General features: G+C 38.0%; 1 protein-coding gene across 3 annotated transcripts in view; it reads left to right on the forward strand.

Annotated features, from left to right (window-relative positions):
* Positions 1-19,136, forward strand: part of KHDRBS2 (KH RNA binding domain containing, signal transduction associated 2) — a 624,118-nt gene that overhangs the window by 561,595 nt on the left and 43,387 nt on the right. For 2 of the 3 annotated variants that reach the window (XR_004645211.1, XR_004645212.1), the window contains 2 exons: positions 10,771-10,944; positions 12,877-12,928. Coding sequence is in view for 1 of the 3 variants with exons in the window: in XM_034766247.1 (XP_034622138.1) it covers positions 10,771-10,868 (98 nt within the window). In the remaining 2 variants the exon portion in view is untranslated. Of the gene's footprint in view, positions 1-10,770; positions 11,792-12,876; positions 12,929-19,136 lie in introns of those variants that run through there. The other variant, XM_034766247.1, reaches the window with a different exon arrangement.

The following is a 19,136-nucleotide window of genomic DNA, read 5'->3' on the forward strand; positions in this document are numbered from 1 at the left end:
TTGCCATGGAAACTCTCTGTGTTTTTAGGCAGTTTGTTGATGTGCAAACCTCAAAAAAATTAGAGCACCCACGTGTAAGGATCACATGAGCACTCAGAAGTTTGGATACATCTCCATAGTTTATCTGTACTGTAGAACGATTTCAGGCTCACTCTTCTCTTCTCCTGTCCCTTCCCTCCCACTGCAACGTCTCTGACTAGCTCTATTCTTCTGTTCCATAACCTCGACTCTGTAAGTTTTCTGTTCACCCCCTCCAGTATATACTTCCACACTGTCCTTCAATAGCATCTCCCTTCTTGTGATCCTCAAAACATGTCTGCCTCTCCTGTCTCACATTCCCTTTTCAGACCCCTATCTTTGTGATTCTGTCATGGAGATCATGCTAGCCTCTCTGCTGAGTGCTATATGGCCTTCAAGCCAAATTACCCTCACTCTGGAATTTACTATATACCAGAAAACATGTGAAAGGGCCGGAATCAAAACCCTCGATTCCAGTAGATCTGGCTTCAAATCCAAATTTCATGTTCTGTGGTGGTAACTGCAGCTTGTTCCTTCTCAGAACTAGCAGCATTTGTGGGCTCCCATAGAAAAGAAGCTATTAAAAAGAGAACAGATCAGGGTTGCAGCTAGGTAGGTGAGTATGTGAAAGCTGTGGGAGAACTTCAGTTCAGTATTTGTCAGTAACAGTCACTTCAGTATTTTGCTTCTGACCTCCCTGTTCGATAAAGTATTGTTTTTAGCATTCTTTTTTAATAAATCCGAACATAAAATTAACTAGATAAAGCCATTATTGTTAGAAAATGCCTTTTTATTACAGTAAGGAAATCACAAAAAGTGTCTCATTTTCAGTTGTACTACCATGCAATTGTAATAATAAAAACTGACCTTTACGAATCAGAATGGTCCATTCAGGAGGTCTCCACATTGAGGCTAGGTGTACCCTGGCCCTTGTGCAGATGCACAGAGTTGGCAAGAATGCAAAAGCATTTCCCTCAAATGCATCCAACCATGCCAATACCAGGGACAATCACAATCCCTATGCCCCAGAGAATGTAGGAATTGATGCCTTAGTGCCTGATCTACCCTAAATGAAACCATGGCAATGCTATGGTCAGCAGAGCTAGTTAGGGTGCACAGAGTTGGCTGCACCATCCAGAGAGACATTGTGCATTCTCCCCCAGCAGACTGTGTCTTTTGAGGCACAATCCCTACCTGAGCTACCCAACACCAGGCTGTTGTCAGTTACAGAATCTATCTGTTGGGGTTCAGGAAGCTGTGCAGTTCTGTGCAGTAGGTGATGTAGTATCATGTACATAAAACAACAATGGTTGGTGTGGAGCCCATCAGAAGAAAATCTTTGACCCTTGCTGTGTCTGAATGAATCAATGTAATCAAAGTAGAATAGTTTACCAAGATTGCTCAAATATTTCAAGCTACTGGTACATGGAAATATGCAGATTTTTCTGGCATTTCACAGGCATTATTTTTATTTTTGATAGTGAAATCAATAATTTAAATTTGAGGTTCCTTGAAAAATGGCAACATGGTGGGTCAGCTTGTTTTTCTTAATACTCAGAAATATTTGGTTGCTTTAAAATCTATCATATCATAAAGGAGGGTGGATGAGAATTGCTCCATCATACAGAATTGCTCTATAGTACCTTGACCAGAGCAGCTCCGCACTCCTCAAAACATAGCTATAACTGTAATGTGAACCTTGGTTGTTAATAACTTCCCTTTATATGGATTTAAAGGATAAACTACAGTACAAATCAAATGAAAACTGTTAGTACTGCAGAGACCCGAGCTGAAAGGAAGAGGCCCCCATCTAATTTGAGAGCAGTGGCTTCTTAGCCAGAAGGAAGGTCATGGAAATGTAGGACATTGAGTATAGAGTTGAGCGTAAACCAGAAGGGAAAGAAAGGCAAAACTTACAGTATGCAACTGGTGAAATAATATGAACTCAGCCTAAGTGAAATGCTGTATGAAGCTTAATGTAGATAGAAGATAACTGATCTACTTTGTGTGCTCTTACCTTTATTTGTGACCTGCGCAGTATGCTGTGCTTTTCATACAGAACATACCATGTTTGTTATTTTGCCACTGATCCACATGAAAGAGCACTGCACACTTGCTTGTTGACTAACTGGTGTTTCCACCTTTGGCTAGTTGCCAGTTTCTTGGAGCAGGCACTGAAATTAGATCACTGGTTTGATTCATTTGAGACTGAGCTAGTACCTTTGTACCATTGCTCTGTCATAATTGTGTGTGTGTTTCACATCCTTAGATTGCTGATCACAATCTATTTTACTGACACAAGATCTTATGCCTATTGCCTTCTCAGATGGCAAACACAAAGCTATTGACTTGCTAGCCATTAAATGAGACAGTCACAGTGACCTATGATAAAAAAACTCATTGCGTTAACTCTGATGCTGAAACACATTTAATGCTCATGTAGGTATAATATTAAAGTGTATTCAGCATTTAGTACAACACTTGGGCGACATTGCAAGAGGAAATATCGTCTAGTGAAATGAGCTCAGAACTAGGAGTCAGGAATGAGTGAGTCTTAATGCTAAATCTCCTTCTAACTCACTGTTTGATTTACAGCAAGGCATATCACCTCTGTTTCCTATTCCCGATCTGTAAACTGGAGATAATGCATATCTCATGGGGTGTTAGGTGGATTAACTTGATTGAGAGAAAAGGTGCTGCTCTCCCTGCAGTGGGATTTACCTGAGGTGTCTCTGAAGGACAGAAAAAAGAAAGGATTGGAGTAAAGGGAGGGGAGAGAGGAAAAAAACCCTAGAATGAAGTATGGAGGGGAAGGACACATGTTCATATAGAGCAGTGGTGGGCAACCTCTGACCCATGGGCCGCATGTGGCCCATCAGGGTAATCCGCTGGCGGGTCGCGAGAGAGTGAGAGAGAGAATGGTGAACAGAGAGAACAATGAACCGTGGCCACAGGGAGCTGCGAGCGGCCATGCCTGTGGACAGTCAATGTAAACAAACTGTGTCGCGGCCCGACAGCAGATTATCCGACAGGCCCCGTGCGGCCCGTGGGTCACAGGTTGCCCACCTCTGATATAGAGGAACCAAACACTTAGGGTGGTTCTCCCTGATTGTGAAAATAAATACATAAATGGCTGATACACAGGAATCTGTTTTGGTTTCATCTTAGGGATATTACCACACATAGTGCTTTCTAGTGTGAGTAGTCCTGTTGAAAGTAAAAAAGGGTAAAGCTTGGAATTATGGATGAAATTAACAAAGGGAAAAATTAGGCAGCACATTGGGAAACTCTTCCTGATCCTCAGATGTAGGCACCTGCAAAATAATCTCCCAATGCACAAAACACTGGTAAATTTATTTCATTTTTATTATAATAGCGCACAGAGGCCAACCAGAGAGGAGCTCCATTATGCCATGTGCTGCACAACTATATGGAAAATGATGGTCCTTGCCTCACAGACCTTACAATCTACAACAGAGAACAGTGCTGCACTGGCAAGACTATTGATTAGATGATTTGCCTGTTCTCCCCCTCTAGGTTTCCAGGTCCAGAGTTAAACTGACAGGTTCATTCCTTTGTTTGTCTCCAAGATGGCTGCTGGTATTGCTGCTGAAGCTCTACTAGTGGCTGAGAATGTCATTTTGAAATGTATGGGCATAATGTGGATCAGTAAGTGTGTGTAATGTCGCCCCCACTACACAAGTGTGTAGTGTCTGGCTCTTTCCACAGGAAAGAAACTACTAACAGCTAGTGGAGCTCAAGTGGTTTCCAAGGTGAAGGTTTAGGCTTCTACTTCCAGTTCCCTTGTGTGATTTGCATAGAAATGTTGTCTGTAGCATCAGGAATGGCTAAAATCTGACCCTCTAGGTACAACTAGGAAGCCTCTGGTGGCATATACATACAACTCTGAGCCTGCTACTTGGTATTGCTGTCAATAGGGTATAACTAAGATGCGCTCAGCACATTTCATTATTTTGGTCTAGCAAACAAGAAAAACGGGCATCATTCATTTTAAAGATATACACGCCCTAGTTGAACTCCTTCTCTGTCTTAGGGGAAGGATGACTTCCCCCTCTACGTGGGCTGGTAAAAATCAGCTATATTCCCTTAAGGAGGTAGAAGGCAAGGAACTAACTTTTGATTTCCATGAGAAGATGTGACCTGGGATGGAGCAGGGAGCCATGGGCTGCAAATTAGGACTTTCATCTTTTCCAAAAATCAGATGTGGATACAGAAAGCAGCAGAGAGTTACTCTAGGAACAATGTTTGCCATTAAAAATAAGCTAGTCATCTGGGGGATGCAATGTCATTTTTATACTCTGTGAACTCTGGCTGAAGGACTGTAGATTTCTCTTCTATATGAGGGTATTGGAGGGAGCCTGAGGTGGGTGAATGTTATTATTTTGTCTTTGTGTTGTGCACCTACTGTGCCTGTTGTTATTTTAGTCATTTTTATTTATATAAATAAATTGCTTCTCCTTTTTTTCATCTAAATCTTACATCTCCCCAAGGCTTCCCTGGAAATGCACTCACACTTCAGCAAAGGGTAATTGAAGCCACAGCACATTTAGAGCAAAATACCATTTTCAAAGGGCATAATGAAACAAACTGTAGAGTCTGTACTTTTAAATTCAGCATATGGGAAACTATTCCCCTTTGGGTGTAAGAGACCTGAGGATTTAGGTTTGTATCATATTGTCTGCCACTTCTTCAGCCCTCCAGGTGATAGCTTTCCACAGTAAACTTTGGTTTTGTGTGACCATAAAAACCTTGATAATCCACAAAAGAACATTCTGAACATCTCAGGGGGAGGAAGGGATGGGAAGTGCAACAGAAGTCTAAGTCATTCCTTCTCAAAGAATAGTAGACTATGCAATATACTTTAGTACTGTATTTCTTTTTATATTTCTTTTTTATAAGTAGGCATCTTTTATATCTTCACTTTTGTTTCCATACCTTTTGTGTTTCCTTATTCAGAAAATATATTTTCGTTACAAATTCTGTTGCCTACATATTTACTCTAAAGCTATCCAATTATTCACTTACTAACCACAGACATCAATGATGTTTTAAAAATAAAAACATGATCGCTTAGTTAGGACAAGCTAAAGAGTTTTACATATTGTTGCTCCTTCTGGGTACTTTGAAATATAATTTACCTTTGTGATTGCAGTATCTCTGCCATGATTAGATGTTGCAATTAATCATCTGTGAAAATGATAAGTAACCTGACTTTTTATGCGAGACTGGATTCATGTTTCAGAAATGCTTGTGGTCCCTAGCAAAATAAAAGCACAATAATAGTTTTCACATGTGGAATATTTTATGAAATATCATTTTCATATTTTTGGAATTTTAAAAAGATACGAAGTGATCTCCACAATAGGCTCTGCATGCCAAACTTCAAAGACAGATGACTAGAAAGCATTCGTTTCTGAACTTCAGGAATTGTTTTTCTTTTTAAAACAGAAGTTAGGACAATTTATAGTCTAGAAGATATGTAGTAGTTCATTTACATTAGTATTAGATCATGTACATTTCCTAAAGCTGATCTTTTTTTGATACAAGGTGATCTTTAAAACAGGAATAAATTTCCTCATCCAGAGGGCTGTAAGCCGCCCTTGCAGAGCAATGAAGTTGAAAATCTATTAGATTTTTCCACATCTACAGTCTATTATTGCAGGGCCAAAATCATCCCTGGTGAAAGTGGGACTATCCACTTGACTTCAATGGAGTTGCCCTCTTTAGAGAGTTGCATTTGACATTACATGAATAAGCAGTTAATATGTTGACTTGTTAATATTGAAAATATCAAACACTTAACATAAGTAATTATCATTCTTCCCTTTTATAATGTCATCCCATATGTGTTCTTGTTAATAAAGAAACTTTGTATTACGCTTTACTTATTACACTTTCCTAATTTTCTATAGCTGATATAGTTTTCAGGCAGAATAAACTTGTAGGTCTTGATTCTGCTCTCATCCACATACAAAGTGGGACAATGTGGGGCCAAATCATGCAAGTATATCTGTTGATTTCAGACACATTTTAAAATCATATGAACTAGACTGTGACTTCCAGCACCATCCCAGGAGTAGTCCCGGGAGGCATTTTGATTCATACACACCCCTTTGAGGCACAATTCCTTCTCTGCTTCCTCCTTTTTCCAGTAGGGTGGTAATTTGCTGCTGGCCTGCCCAACAGTAGAGTTGGTTGAATGTTATTCTGTCAGAAAACGCTCTCTCATCAAAATCAAAACTTTCCACATCAACTTGTCAATTTCAATAAAATTTCATTTTCAAAAGCAAATTGAAGTGAAGCATTCCATAAAATGTTTTGTTTTGACTTTATCAGAATGGAATGTTTCAATTTTGGGTTCTAAATGGCATTTTAGAATTTTATTGTGTTTTATCTTAAAATTGAAACTGGAACAAAGTGTTTCAATTTTATTAGAGCAAAGTATTTTGATTCATTTCGCAGGCAGTTTCAAAATTCTATGTTTTTGTTCCAGTTCAAAATGAAAACATATTTCAAAATTGCAGAATTTCCTGCAAAATGGTCCTTCTGATTCCTGCACAGCTCTAATCATCAGTAAATTGCAATGCCCACAGCTTTGGCCAATTAGTTAGGAGGATGAAGCCAAGATTCTGCCCCTTCCCATTGACTACAGAGTAAGTAGGCGTGCACCATCCCTCTTGTCCTGCACACCCATGCCCAAGGACCAGGTATAACCCATCTAGAGATGTAAAATGGGCCCTTATTTACCTGTGTAGGAGTGGTGGCCAACTCACAATTTAGCAACACAAACACACATATCATATGTATGTTTTTTAATAATAATAAATGGAGATATCCCATTTCCTAGAACTGGAAGGGACCTTGCGAGGTCTTTGAGTCCAGCCCCCTGCCTTCACTAGAAGGACCAAGTACTGATTTTGCCTCAGATCCCCAAGTGGCCCCCTCAAGGATTGAACTCACAATCCTGGATTTAGCAGGCCAATGCTCAAACCACTGAACTATCCCTCCCCCAGATTTCTAAGCTTTTGACTAAGCTTTTTGTACCACAGAGTTTCAGTTCAAAATTACTTATTTCTCACACCTTTCTCGCTGTGATTACTGTGCCACGCTATGTTATGCAATGTAAGGAAATGACTAGGAAGCATATTATGGATTCAGCAGACAGAAGGAGGTACTGTTCTGTGAAGAGTAGATCTAATCCTGTATAGGGTTTTATGGATGGTTGAAACACTGACCATATCCGCTGAAAGCACCTATTTGTACCTTGGACTGACCAGATGTGCAAAAAAGATTTTTTTTTAAAAAAGAGCATTTTACAGTGTAAATGTTGCTGGCCTGGGAGCAGGCAAAGATACAACTACTTTTCCCAATTATTTGTTTTTTACTGATGCAGGGATTTTTTAAGACATAGGGCAGAATGGAACTCTCCATACATATTAGTTTCACTCGATTCTTTGTCACTTTATCTCCTTCATAAATAAAGTGCATAAATAAACTATCAAAGGAAAGAATGGTGGAGACAGTTTCAGCAAGTATTCTGAAGCCAGTTGAAATATGGAACCATTAGCTCAACTCTCTGACTGTTCTAGAAGGTGCTTTCCCTTCCACTCTAACCAGCCTGGTTTAAAAAAAGAAAAATTGTGACATTTCTAAATGGAGATGAAGATTTTAAAGTTTTACTTTATATTTAATTCAAGAGTATCATTCCATAAATCAAACAGCAGGCTCAATTTCAGGCAACATGGCTATCTTTCTGAAAAATTATTATTAATATCCTCTTGATTTTTGAATTTTCCTTTATAATGTTTGTACGTATCTTCCTTTCTATAGAAAGTTTTAGTCTCATGTTTTGGTGATTTTAAAAAAAAATGAAACAAAATGACTACATATTCTTTAATGTTCCGGGTGGGCTTAAGGCACAAAGAATATATGCACAACAGGGCAACTCATACTTTGGTGAGTCCTGTGGCCAGGCACTGACTTGACATCTCATATCCCGATCTCCCCCTTCTAGAAGTGGAGGAAAGGGGTCAAAAAAGAAATGGTTAGATTCCCCTCACCGCTGCATCTTGGGTCCCACAAAGCTTGAGAATGGAGCCACTGAGCTTATTAGGAATTAAATTAGAATATTACACAACAGAGTACAATTATGTACATATCGTCCTTGAACAAGTAGGGTTTCCACCCTGATCCAAAACAGCTATGTCGGAGAATAACCCTTCCTGTCAGTTCTTTTTCTGCTTCCACAGCTAACAAATGTATGTTGCTTCACAACTCACCCCCTTCTTGGTGGAGCTTTTTTTAACAAGTTAACAGAATAAAGGGAAGCCCACGTCTTCCCTCCAGGCTTTGCTGGTGCTAGGGTCCCCTTCTGAGGATTGCTCAACACCACACACTAGCTATGTGTGCCTAAAGGGGCCATGCCCACCTCACTTATATCCTGGGAACGTGAGCATCACCTGCCACACTGAGTCTGGAGAACTCGGCAGTGCTCTACATGTTTCCAATTCCACCTAACAGGACAGGTCAACAGAAGAATCAGGGAATCATCCTATTACTTTGTGCACTGTCAGTCTTGACCTGGGAAATCCACTTTAAATGGCTGCCTTCTTAGGGAGACACATTTTGCATAATAATACTAAATACATGAAAAATAAAGCATGTACATTTGTAAAGATGGAAGTAGTTAAATTTTAAATCTAAGCAGATGAAATAATTTTCAGGTCCCTGTCAAATTTTATGAAATTGAATAGTCCAATTTGTATCATTACATTGCCCGTCTTGTAAGTGGAGAAAGATACTCTCACTTTAGGCTAGGGTAAATTGAGATACCACTCAATTAATTATTTTAAGACAACTATACCAGACTCTTTGCAATTTACCGTTTCCCCCTGCTTTTTATTGTGCGCTCAAAGCTTTTTCTTGATTATGTCAACCCATCTTTTCCTTTGGCTTCCTTTCAGCCACTGTAGACTCTCCTTTCAAACTTCTTTCCAGCCTTTTCTTTTCTTATGCAAGTTAAAATATGCAAATTTCCCCTCAAAACAAACACAAGAATTCCTAGCACTTATAATAGTACAAATATTAATCTTCACGATGTACATGTAATATCAGCACAATGATCATAAGTAAAAAGTCTACATTGGCCACCCTGTGGTTTCAAGGATACTGCTATATTTCCTTATAGGCCACAACTGTAGTATCTCAGAAGCACAGTGTTGTAAATGTTAAGGTTTTAAAGCTGCTGGAACCCTTTGTCCAGCTTGACAGAAAAGGGGAGTTGCAAGAGTGGCGTGGCCAGCAGATTAGAAGAAAAGGGGTTGTTGCTTCCTTTAAAGCCCCTTCCGCCCCAGAGAGGGAATTTGCTTCAAGGAAGAGGCAGGAAGCAGTTCAGCCAAACTCGGTTGGAGGGAGGACTTTATCCCCTCTGCCACAGGTAACGGGAAGAGCAGGGTGGGTATTTATACCTAAGGCTGTGCCAGCAAAAAGCCCTCTTTTGACCAGCTGTATCGGAAAAAATACAGGAGGCACTGGATGTGGTTTTAAGAAGGCCACAACGTCATCCTTAAATATCTGGGAATACCCGGCAGACAAAATTTTACAGTTCAGGTAATTCCGTCATCATTTCCATATATTCAAGGGTTCTGTCAACCCTCCTCCTTTCCCATTCAGGTCCCAGCCAATCCGCTGCTCATACCTCAACACGTCCCCTGTTTGCAGGCTAAGGGGGAGCTATACTGGAGGAAGGTTGACCAGTCGTGGGAGCCCTGAACCCCCTTTCTCCACTCCTTAAAAGAATGCCATCTTTAAATCATTTGCCAATCCATTTTATCTGGCCACCTTACCCATTCCCTATGGAGTACCTGCACTTGACATTCACCACAAGGAGGCGCCAGCATTTAGCTTGACTGAATTGCTGAATGTGAGATTTGGGATTAGAGCTCCTGGTTTTGAGTCCTAGTTAGTTCTTTAATCATTGGAACACACCTCTTTTCTATCCTCTTGGGCTTTCATTTTCATGTCTGCTGCCTTAGGAGAGCTAACTTTCATACACATCTGATTTATAATAATAGACCAACACAATCCATGTACCAGTCTGCCAGTGTTAAGCATATTAACTTAGTTCTTTCTGAGTACTTCACTGTCATGAAAACAAAACTCATTCAGAAGTTGATGGGAATGCTGCCACCCACAGTAATAGCTAGGATGTAGAACTTCTTCACTTAATGCACTTGCCTCATTTCCGGGTATTGTTCCTTCCATTATTTCATTTCCCTCTTTTTGGTCCAAAATGGAAGTGGAAAATCAAATGTATTTCAATTATGATTCAACTCCTAATCTTATTAGCATATCAGTGGCATAAAATATTATTCCCTTTGGTGCTTTAGCTTAGGATGTTAGAAGCTCTGTATAGAATACTTTCTGAGCTGGTACACTAATGCTGTGTTTTTTCCAGAGCTGACTGCATTACCAGTAAACTGGATATTCACGCTCTGCTGAAAGAGAAGAATGAGATATGCTAATCTTTACTGCAAATTCTATAAGCGGACAGTCAAACCTTCTTAAGATTTTAGGACGGACAAAGCAATGGATGATAAAGCCACCCTCAGTTTGTGTTTGTTAAACACACAACCAGGATCCTTGGGATCTTTGACAGTCACTGTCACTGATATCTTTTTGCTCTTTCAGATTTAGTCTTTTACAAAAACTGTTCTCTTCTTCTGTTTTTAGCACAAGAAGAATGGGCCACAACCCGTTCCAGCCTAAAGGCACCACCTCCAAGGTCAGCCCGAGGGGGTTACAGGGAACACCCCTATGGTAGATATTGAAGGTCCTCCTCATCTGTGACCTCAACTCAAAGACAATTAATAGCCTGTGGTCTCCACATAAACAGCAACAAGACAAGTAATAGTCCATTTCTTTTCTATCCTAGGGATTACTGCTCATGATTACCCTGTGTACTACTTGTATTTCCTATAACATTGGAGTGACATTGGCATTAGTATTATTTTATAACACGGACTTAAAAAAAATAACTTTGGCAAGCATTGTCTATAAACCATTTGAAGGATGATGTTCTCTTGGTTGTTATTCATTGTTGTGTGTAACTTAAAAAAAAAGAAAGCATGATGCTGTTACAGATCTTGAGTCTCTCTACATACTAGCTAAGGCTGAGTTTTTGTTTAGGGTTGCTAGAAGACTGTAATATGATTTTTTTTATTTTGAACCAGACAGTAATCAAGATGTAGATAAGATGTTTTAACCTGTCTTTTTTAATATATGTTAGTTAGATTAAGATGTTCGATATTAAGTTTGTAAATTTAATTTTAAATGCTGTTTTAATGGGGTTGAAAACAAGCAGCTACTGTATGTATGTAGCTAACTGAATTTGTTCAGTGTTTTAACCTGTATTTGTTAAAAAAAATCACATAAAGTTCCATGTGTAAGCTTCTCTAAATAGGAAACCATAATTCTGTCAAATATGTTTGCCATAATTTGTCAATAAAGCTGAAACCTTTTGTAACAAACTAAATTTGGAATTACTTGTTTTCTAGCTTTAAATGCCTGCTTTATTTCTTTTTCAAGAGATGCCTAAAATGTTTTATATATAAAAATTACAAAAATGAACCCAAGCTTGTTTTAAGAATTTTGTGTAAGACTTTAAAAGTTGTATTAATAACTTATGGTTGTTAAATAATTTAAAAGTTAACAAACTAAACTGTTACATGAATCATGGTTAGTAAACACTAATGTATAACATGTTAATGGAAAAAATTGCTTTAGAACAATAAATGGATTTTAAACTATCCTCTAAGCTTGATCTTGCTAAACACAAACTCTGATTGACTTGTTTGTATTAGCATGTCTCTCGTGAGAATGTAATGGAGTTTAAAGAGGTAAGATTACCACTTACCACTGTTAGACTGTCTAAATGCTAGTTCTTCAACCTTTGAATTTCCCCGCACATTAAATATCCCATTCAACATGTAAGCATTGCATAGATTCACATACTTGTTTTCACTCAGAGGAGTGCGTTGACTGCATTTGCATAGTATATAACAATCTGTCTTGACAAACAAATCATCAGTGTCACTGCCCAGTTATTGCTATTCAACTTCAAAAACTTTATTTGTAATTTTCAGTGCTAAATATCACCGCCCTTGAAGGCAGTTTAGAGGGCTGATATTTCTTTTGAGACTATCAGACTTGATGGCTGATGATTATTAAGGAAATATGTCGCAGGACTCAAAGGATGACTAAACGTTAAACAGGTAACACTAATAGTAACTCTGTAATTTTGAGTATGCAACAGTAATGTTAAATATTCTCAGTTATTAAGTTACTGATAGTTAAAAAAGTAAACCTACCAAACCATAACAAATAGGTATATAGGCTATTAAAACAACTAATTAACATTAACTAGTGGCAACAAAATTATTTTACAAGATATAACCCTGAAGGTAATAAACAGAACTAAAATTAACAATAATAGTAATGCAACTCTTGCTAACAACAAATATATAACCTAAATTTTGATGAAAAAAAACCTGAAGACTTGATGGTAGGGATTCCAAAACTGTTAATCCTTTAAATACAGTTTTTTTGTTTACAGTGGCTTTTTGTCAATGTGATTGGTTTACTTTTTTGATGAGAACAAAGACAGGCCTATTGCTGTTCGGTTTGTGAACAAAATCTCTTGCAGCTGGAGTTGCATGCTAACTTTTTTGAATAGTTCGTGAAGCATATGTCCTGTCATTTGAATCTGAAATGTTGTTAAAGTGGATTCAGTAGGTTACCTATTGATTACATTGAGTTTGTTCTGTCTCGCTATTTCAGGGACACACAGGCAATGGACAGCTAAGCAGCAGATGAACTGAGAAGTGTTCAGGTAAGCTATGCCATACCTGATCGTTTTTAATTGAGTCTCTTTTCCTCTGTGACAATAATTTGATATATTTTTCTGTATTTCTTTTCATTAACATTTTAAAGACTTAACATAAATAATTCTTTCCAACTGTGTTCACTTAAATAAAAGGCTGGTGATGGTATAATTTCAACCAAAGAATTTGCTGTTGTTTTGTGTGATACTTTTCTGTATGATGAGAGAATTATTTGATTGCTGAAAAAATGAGTGGCAGCATATGGGATATCTGCAAAAGTCATTTCCATAACCTAATGTTTTTAAAATAAACATGATACACTTTGTGATTTATTCTTTTAAAGACAGGAGCTCATCTTTATGAAAAACATATGTAAATTTTGGAAGTAAACAAGTCATCTGGTCTGCAATACCTTGTGAAAAGATACGGTCCTGGCTTACAAATTGCTTTTCAAAATATGCACAGTTATCCTCTAGGATAAAGTAGGAAGTGTGCAGAAAGATATGAAGTTTGTTTATTAGTTCTTTTACTTAGGAACTATTTAACTGTCATGCTTTATAATGGCTGATGTTAGTAACTTGAAATGGCATTCATCAATTTCCCTGTTATGCCTGGTTTTCTCTGTTTTTCTGCTCAATATGTTTTTAAAGGCAAATAAGTATTTTTGGTAATATTGTTAGATGGGCTTCACTTTTTTTTTTTTTAGTGTTTAGGCTTAAAGAAAAATATCTCTGTGTTGGAGACATCAGATAAATTCTGCATCAGGTCTGATTTTGTCAAACTACCTGGTACTTTCAACCTCATCACACACAAAATACAGAAAAATAGGTGCCCATCAAACAGCTTTGAACATAATATGTGTAATAGTGGTGAACTTTTGTCTAAACTGGTTTGTAAAATGGTTCTGCACTTAGGACTAAGTCCTTCTCACTTTAACCCACATGAGTTGTCTCATTGATTTCAATATATTTAGTTTTCAGAGTAGCAGCCGTGTTAGTTTGTATCCGCAAAAAGAACAGGAGAACTTGTGGCACCTTAGAGACTAACAAATTTATTAGAGCATCTAATGCTCTAATATATTCAGTGTATTCAATATTTATGCAAGTAAATCAATCAAGATTTGGCCTTTTTTTACCAGATTATACATCACATGGGTTGTTTTCTATAATAATAAATAAAGTGTCTCATTCTTATATACATTTATTTACCTTTAGAAGTTGGCATGAATGAGTTACATCCATTTAAGGCCTCTTTATGGTGTCAGAGTGGTGTAACACAACCTTAGGGCCTGTCTATACACAAAAGTTGTATTGCTGTAATTATCTGTTATAGTTAAAGTAATACAAACCCCTTGGTGTGTAGGGAGATATACTGGTATAAAGGTGCTTATACCAGTTTAGCTTATTCTCTTACCAGAAGGGGAATTAGCTATATTGGTATACAGCATCTTTATACTGGTACAACTGCATGTATACTGTGCATGTACCACATAACTTTTATGGTAAAGAAATCAAACTCCTCACCAAAATAATTATACTGCTACAAAAACTGTGTGTAGATCAGGCCTTAATGACTGTGTATAAACTGTGTATAGATTCAGGCCCAAATAGTGTAAATTAAATTTCTCAGCAATGAGTCAGATCCTTATATGGGGCATATTGGAGGAGCTCCTTTGAGTATGTGGCCCAATACATACTCATAGTGTCATCTAAGACTGCTGTCTCAGGGACCAATTTTGCAATCATTATTTGTGTTGAGTAAAAGAGTTGCAGAATCGAGCCCTTAGGACAACGCTCTGTTGTAAAATATTCTACTTGCTTAAAAAAAATCACTGTATTACTTGGAAGGAAATAGCATAAGTCAGTGTGTGTAAATATTTATGCAAATAGTTGTTTATTTCTTTAAAAGAAAATATGAAAAAGTACCTGGAGATCAAAAGGTTTACATACCATTCTTACTCATCGTTATCACAGACTGTTTCTTCTCACATTCCTAATGTGTTTTACAGCCAGCAAACTTTATCTTTTTAATACGGAATCCATCCAATAACTAATTTATGAAACCACTACATGGGGCTATGTTCAGTCTAATTGTAATCCATCTTGAAAGCTTATGTGACAAGCTACTCTGTATTCCATATTAAACATCCAGTGTACATTAGGGTCAGCCATGATTCTACAGCTCTGAAATCAACAGCCATCATCACAAAATATGTAGATGCTTTGCTGTTCAATTTTATCGATTGCAAAGTGCTTGTCAGCAAACAGGCAAGTTTTAGTTAGCAGGATTCAAACCCTGATTAGTTTTCTTCATAATATCAAAAAAAGCTAGTTTTGCTCATCTAAGCTAAGCATGTTTAATACACAGGAAGACAAGCAAAAGCTGAAAATTGGAATTTCCATTAAAATCATTAAAAGGCTATTTGTCAAAGCTGACTTATTGTGCAAAATTGTTTCATCTTTAAAAGACATTACTGCATTTTTATTCTGACTAGTTAAAAGAAAAATGTCTTGTCACTCTAGACTGTTATTTTACAAATTATGCAAAAATATTCCCAAAATGAAATAAAGTTGAATATTGTTTTTTTATGGCTTTCTCTTTTAACGTAGAGTTGGTTTCTTTGTAAAAAATGCTCTTCTTTCATAATTTGCAATAGCCAGTACATGTTCTCCTGGTTAAAAACCTTTGTTGCATTGATTACGGATAGGGTGACTAGACAGCAAGTGTGAAAAATTGGGACAGACGGTGGGAGGTAATAGGAGCCTATATAAGAAAAATCCCCAAATATCGGGACTGTCTGGTCACCCTAATTAGGGACTCCTTGGGTAGACTATCGTAATGTAAACATAAGCAAGATGTATTTCAAATATTAATTGCTTTGAACAGATTCAGTGGGATTGGTGTAAAACTGTGATTACTGGAAGTGTTACACACAGAATTTTAAAGACTACAGTGGGAGAAGAATCACTGCTACTGGTGCAGTTTGCACACCTTATGCATTCAGAAGCAGATGACCTTGAGGGGTGAATTATTCCAAAGGTGGGAGGCAGCTTTAAAAATCAGTCCAGGGCACTGTCTGATCACTGCCAGCAAAAGCTCTCTGGGATGAATCAGAGTATCTTCTGGCTTGCCAAGGCAGGACCTACCCACTTTCAGGGTTGCACCACCATCTACAGGTTTCTGGCAGAGTGAAGGTTGCAGGAAGGTTGCACTCCTGTGCCCTCCTTTTTGGATTTTTTGTGGCCCGGCATTCAAGATCCTGGGTTCTGCAGACTTGTGCTGTTGGAGCTGAAGGGATAAATTGGGCCATGTCCCTAGAATAGCAACAGTTTTAACGTGGAAAATCAGCAAGGCTCATGTAATAATAGCTTTTCCATCAGAGGTCATCTTGCATCATTATATTCTGAAATAGAATGAGAAAATTTTAGATCTTCATATTAATATATTCAGAAACTCAGGAAATATGGTATATAGGGCCTGAACCTTCAAGAAGCTCAGTGCCTCCTGCTAGTTTCTGAGGGCTCCCAGGCTTCACTGAAAACAATATTACAGTATATCCATAATGCTATCAGCAGGTCTTTCATTTACACTATCAGATATTTCTCAATTTCATTCCATAATGTGGGGACAATTACCCCTATATACTTGAATATAAGCTAATACAGCAATGTTGAAACTAGCAAAAATGAGTGATTTGCATATAAAATGAACTCCTCATACCAAGTCCACCCACAGATCTTGCCCAAACCACTTCACCTTATCTCTTGAGTACAAATACCCCGCCTCCCCCTCACCCCCCAAAAAAACCAATGCAGTGTGTGTCCTGGCAATGGGACAAGTTTGTATCCATCAAGTTGAAGGTGATAGGACCAGGGGTCAACACAGCGGGTTCATGCCCCATGTGAGACAAAGCACTGTGCTCCATAGCATCTGAAGTAGGATTGGACTTGTGAATTTGCTACTGTGCAAATTTTCTATCTGCAGAGGAGCCATGTCAGAGTCATGGTGACTGTTGCAGCCTTGAAACTGCAGTAGCTACTACATAGTGACTTGGCAACATGGTCCGAAAGATTCCTTCCCTTCCAAAAGCCATCCAGCAACCCGAAGCCCAGCCAGCCAGTACCTAGGCTGGGCACGGGGCTGAGGATCTGGGATTTAATACAGCAACTTAGTTACCGTAACTGAAGATCAAGACTAGTACACTTTTATGGGTCTATCCAATAAGAAGACTTGCTATTTTAGCATAAGCACATTAACTAACTTTCAGAATTATAGTCCAAATAAATGTTAAGGTTAAGAACAATTAAAGAAGTGTTTTGTTTTATTCAGTGAAAAAAAAAATTTGGGCCATATGAGTGAAGTTTGCTTCTAGGGATCAATGATGTACAATAATAGAATTGTTTTCTTTTGCATGTTGTCTTGCTAATAGACAGTATTCAAAAGGCTTGGAAGAGCTAACTAATACAATTGCAAAGTTAAAAAATAAAGGCAGGGTAAGAGACTGAAATTTAGAGGTAAAAGCACGGGAGAGAAAACATTTTGTTGAGACCTGAAAAGGGAATGTAAAATGTAAAAGGGATGGAAAATGTTATGCTTATAAAAAGCACATGGAATCTTTTCAGGGGGAAACGCAATACGCCGCGTTTATTGAAAATATAACAGTTAGCATATGCATTCAATCACATACACACACACACAGGTCCTGCAGATTACCTTATAGTTACCAGTCTGTCGTAGCTCGAGTCAATCTAATGGCCAGTTAGATTGGGCACGGGTGAGGAGCTGGGTTCTGTTGGTTGCAATCTGATTCTCCAAGGCTTTGCAGGACTGAACCCAGAGTTCTATGGCAAAACACCTTGTAATACTGGTAAATTTCCACTTTAGTGTATGGATTTTGCAATGTTATTCTGTAATCGTTAGTCCTTAAATGGTGTTAATATTGGGGTTTTCCGCTATCTCTTATTTGTTGTCTCACCTTCAGGGGTGTTTGCCTCACCACTTAGGTTGTCAATGCTGCTAACTCACTTAGCATCAGATACAATGGATGTTTTCTGATTGTTTCCTGCTGTCTTTTCAAGTCTCTCACTTCTTGACTATTTGGACATTTGTGATGGCTTTCACACTCATCCTTAACCATGCACACATTCTTTACTCACACCAAACAATTTTACAGAGAATTGCAGACAGGATTACATTTTAGAAAGGGTTATATGGTTACTAAAGGGATTACAAAAGAACCTTACACAACTTGGTTTGCAATGCAGATAAGAAACAGGGCCTTATAGCAAATACTGTAATGAAAACTTATCCTAAAACAAAAGGTGACCATAATCAGCCATAAGGACTGTTCTGGTCAGTTCCTGCCTTAACATCAGTTCAGACACAGGCAGCCTTTCTGATGCGTTTTTACCAATGGCCCCTTGGGCCATTCCTTGCTGCTATTCAGAAAGGGTGGCTGGCAGGATATGGTCAAATCATACATCAATACATTTAATACATGCTACATTATTATATCCTTTATTCTAAATTATCCAAAATACAAACATAAAATCCTACTACTACAGAATCAATAGGGCACAGAAGTTCTGGAAGGTATTTCCATCTGGATTTTGCTGCAGAGGAAAAAATGTATGGATCAGTAAAGTCACAATTATGTGAAATATAAACACGGATTCCAGGGCTAGGCTTTTTGTGCAATGCACTGCCTGCCAGCATCACTACTGTTCTGGAAAAATCCCATAAAAAGTGTAAGAAGGATAAAGGCATCAGAGTTCTATAGAAGTTTAACCACCCTATAGAGTTTAATAGATAATTATATTCTTTCTAGAGTACTTTTAAACCATTCCATGGAATGGAACAGAGAATTATATCCCTTCTCTGTTATTCAATAATTCTATAAAAGGGTAGTAAGGTCTATAAGACTTTTTCATACATATCACCTGATTTCTTTAAAGAGGATGTAGAGATACAATTGTGGATTCCAGATAGGAATAGGTTGAAATGATTTGGACAAATTCTGAGATAGGGTTTGGTAAATTCATCTTATGGTGGGTAATAAGATGGTGGGTGGCAGGTCAGTAATTTTTAGTAGTATCTTTTTCATGATATCAAAACATAAATCTGGAGTTTCTTGATGTACAAATATTTGTTTTTGGGAGAGGGCACAATGTTTGTTAATTTGTTGTAGTGCCCAGTGCCATAGCAACTAGGTACACT

Source organism: Trachemys scripta, chromosome 3, assembly GCF_013100865.1.
Source record: "Trachemys scripta elegans isolate TJP31775 chromosome 3, CAS_Tse_1.0, whole genome shotgun sequence".
NCBI lineage: Eukaryota > Metazoa > Chordata > Testudines > Emydidae > Trachemys > Trachemys scripta.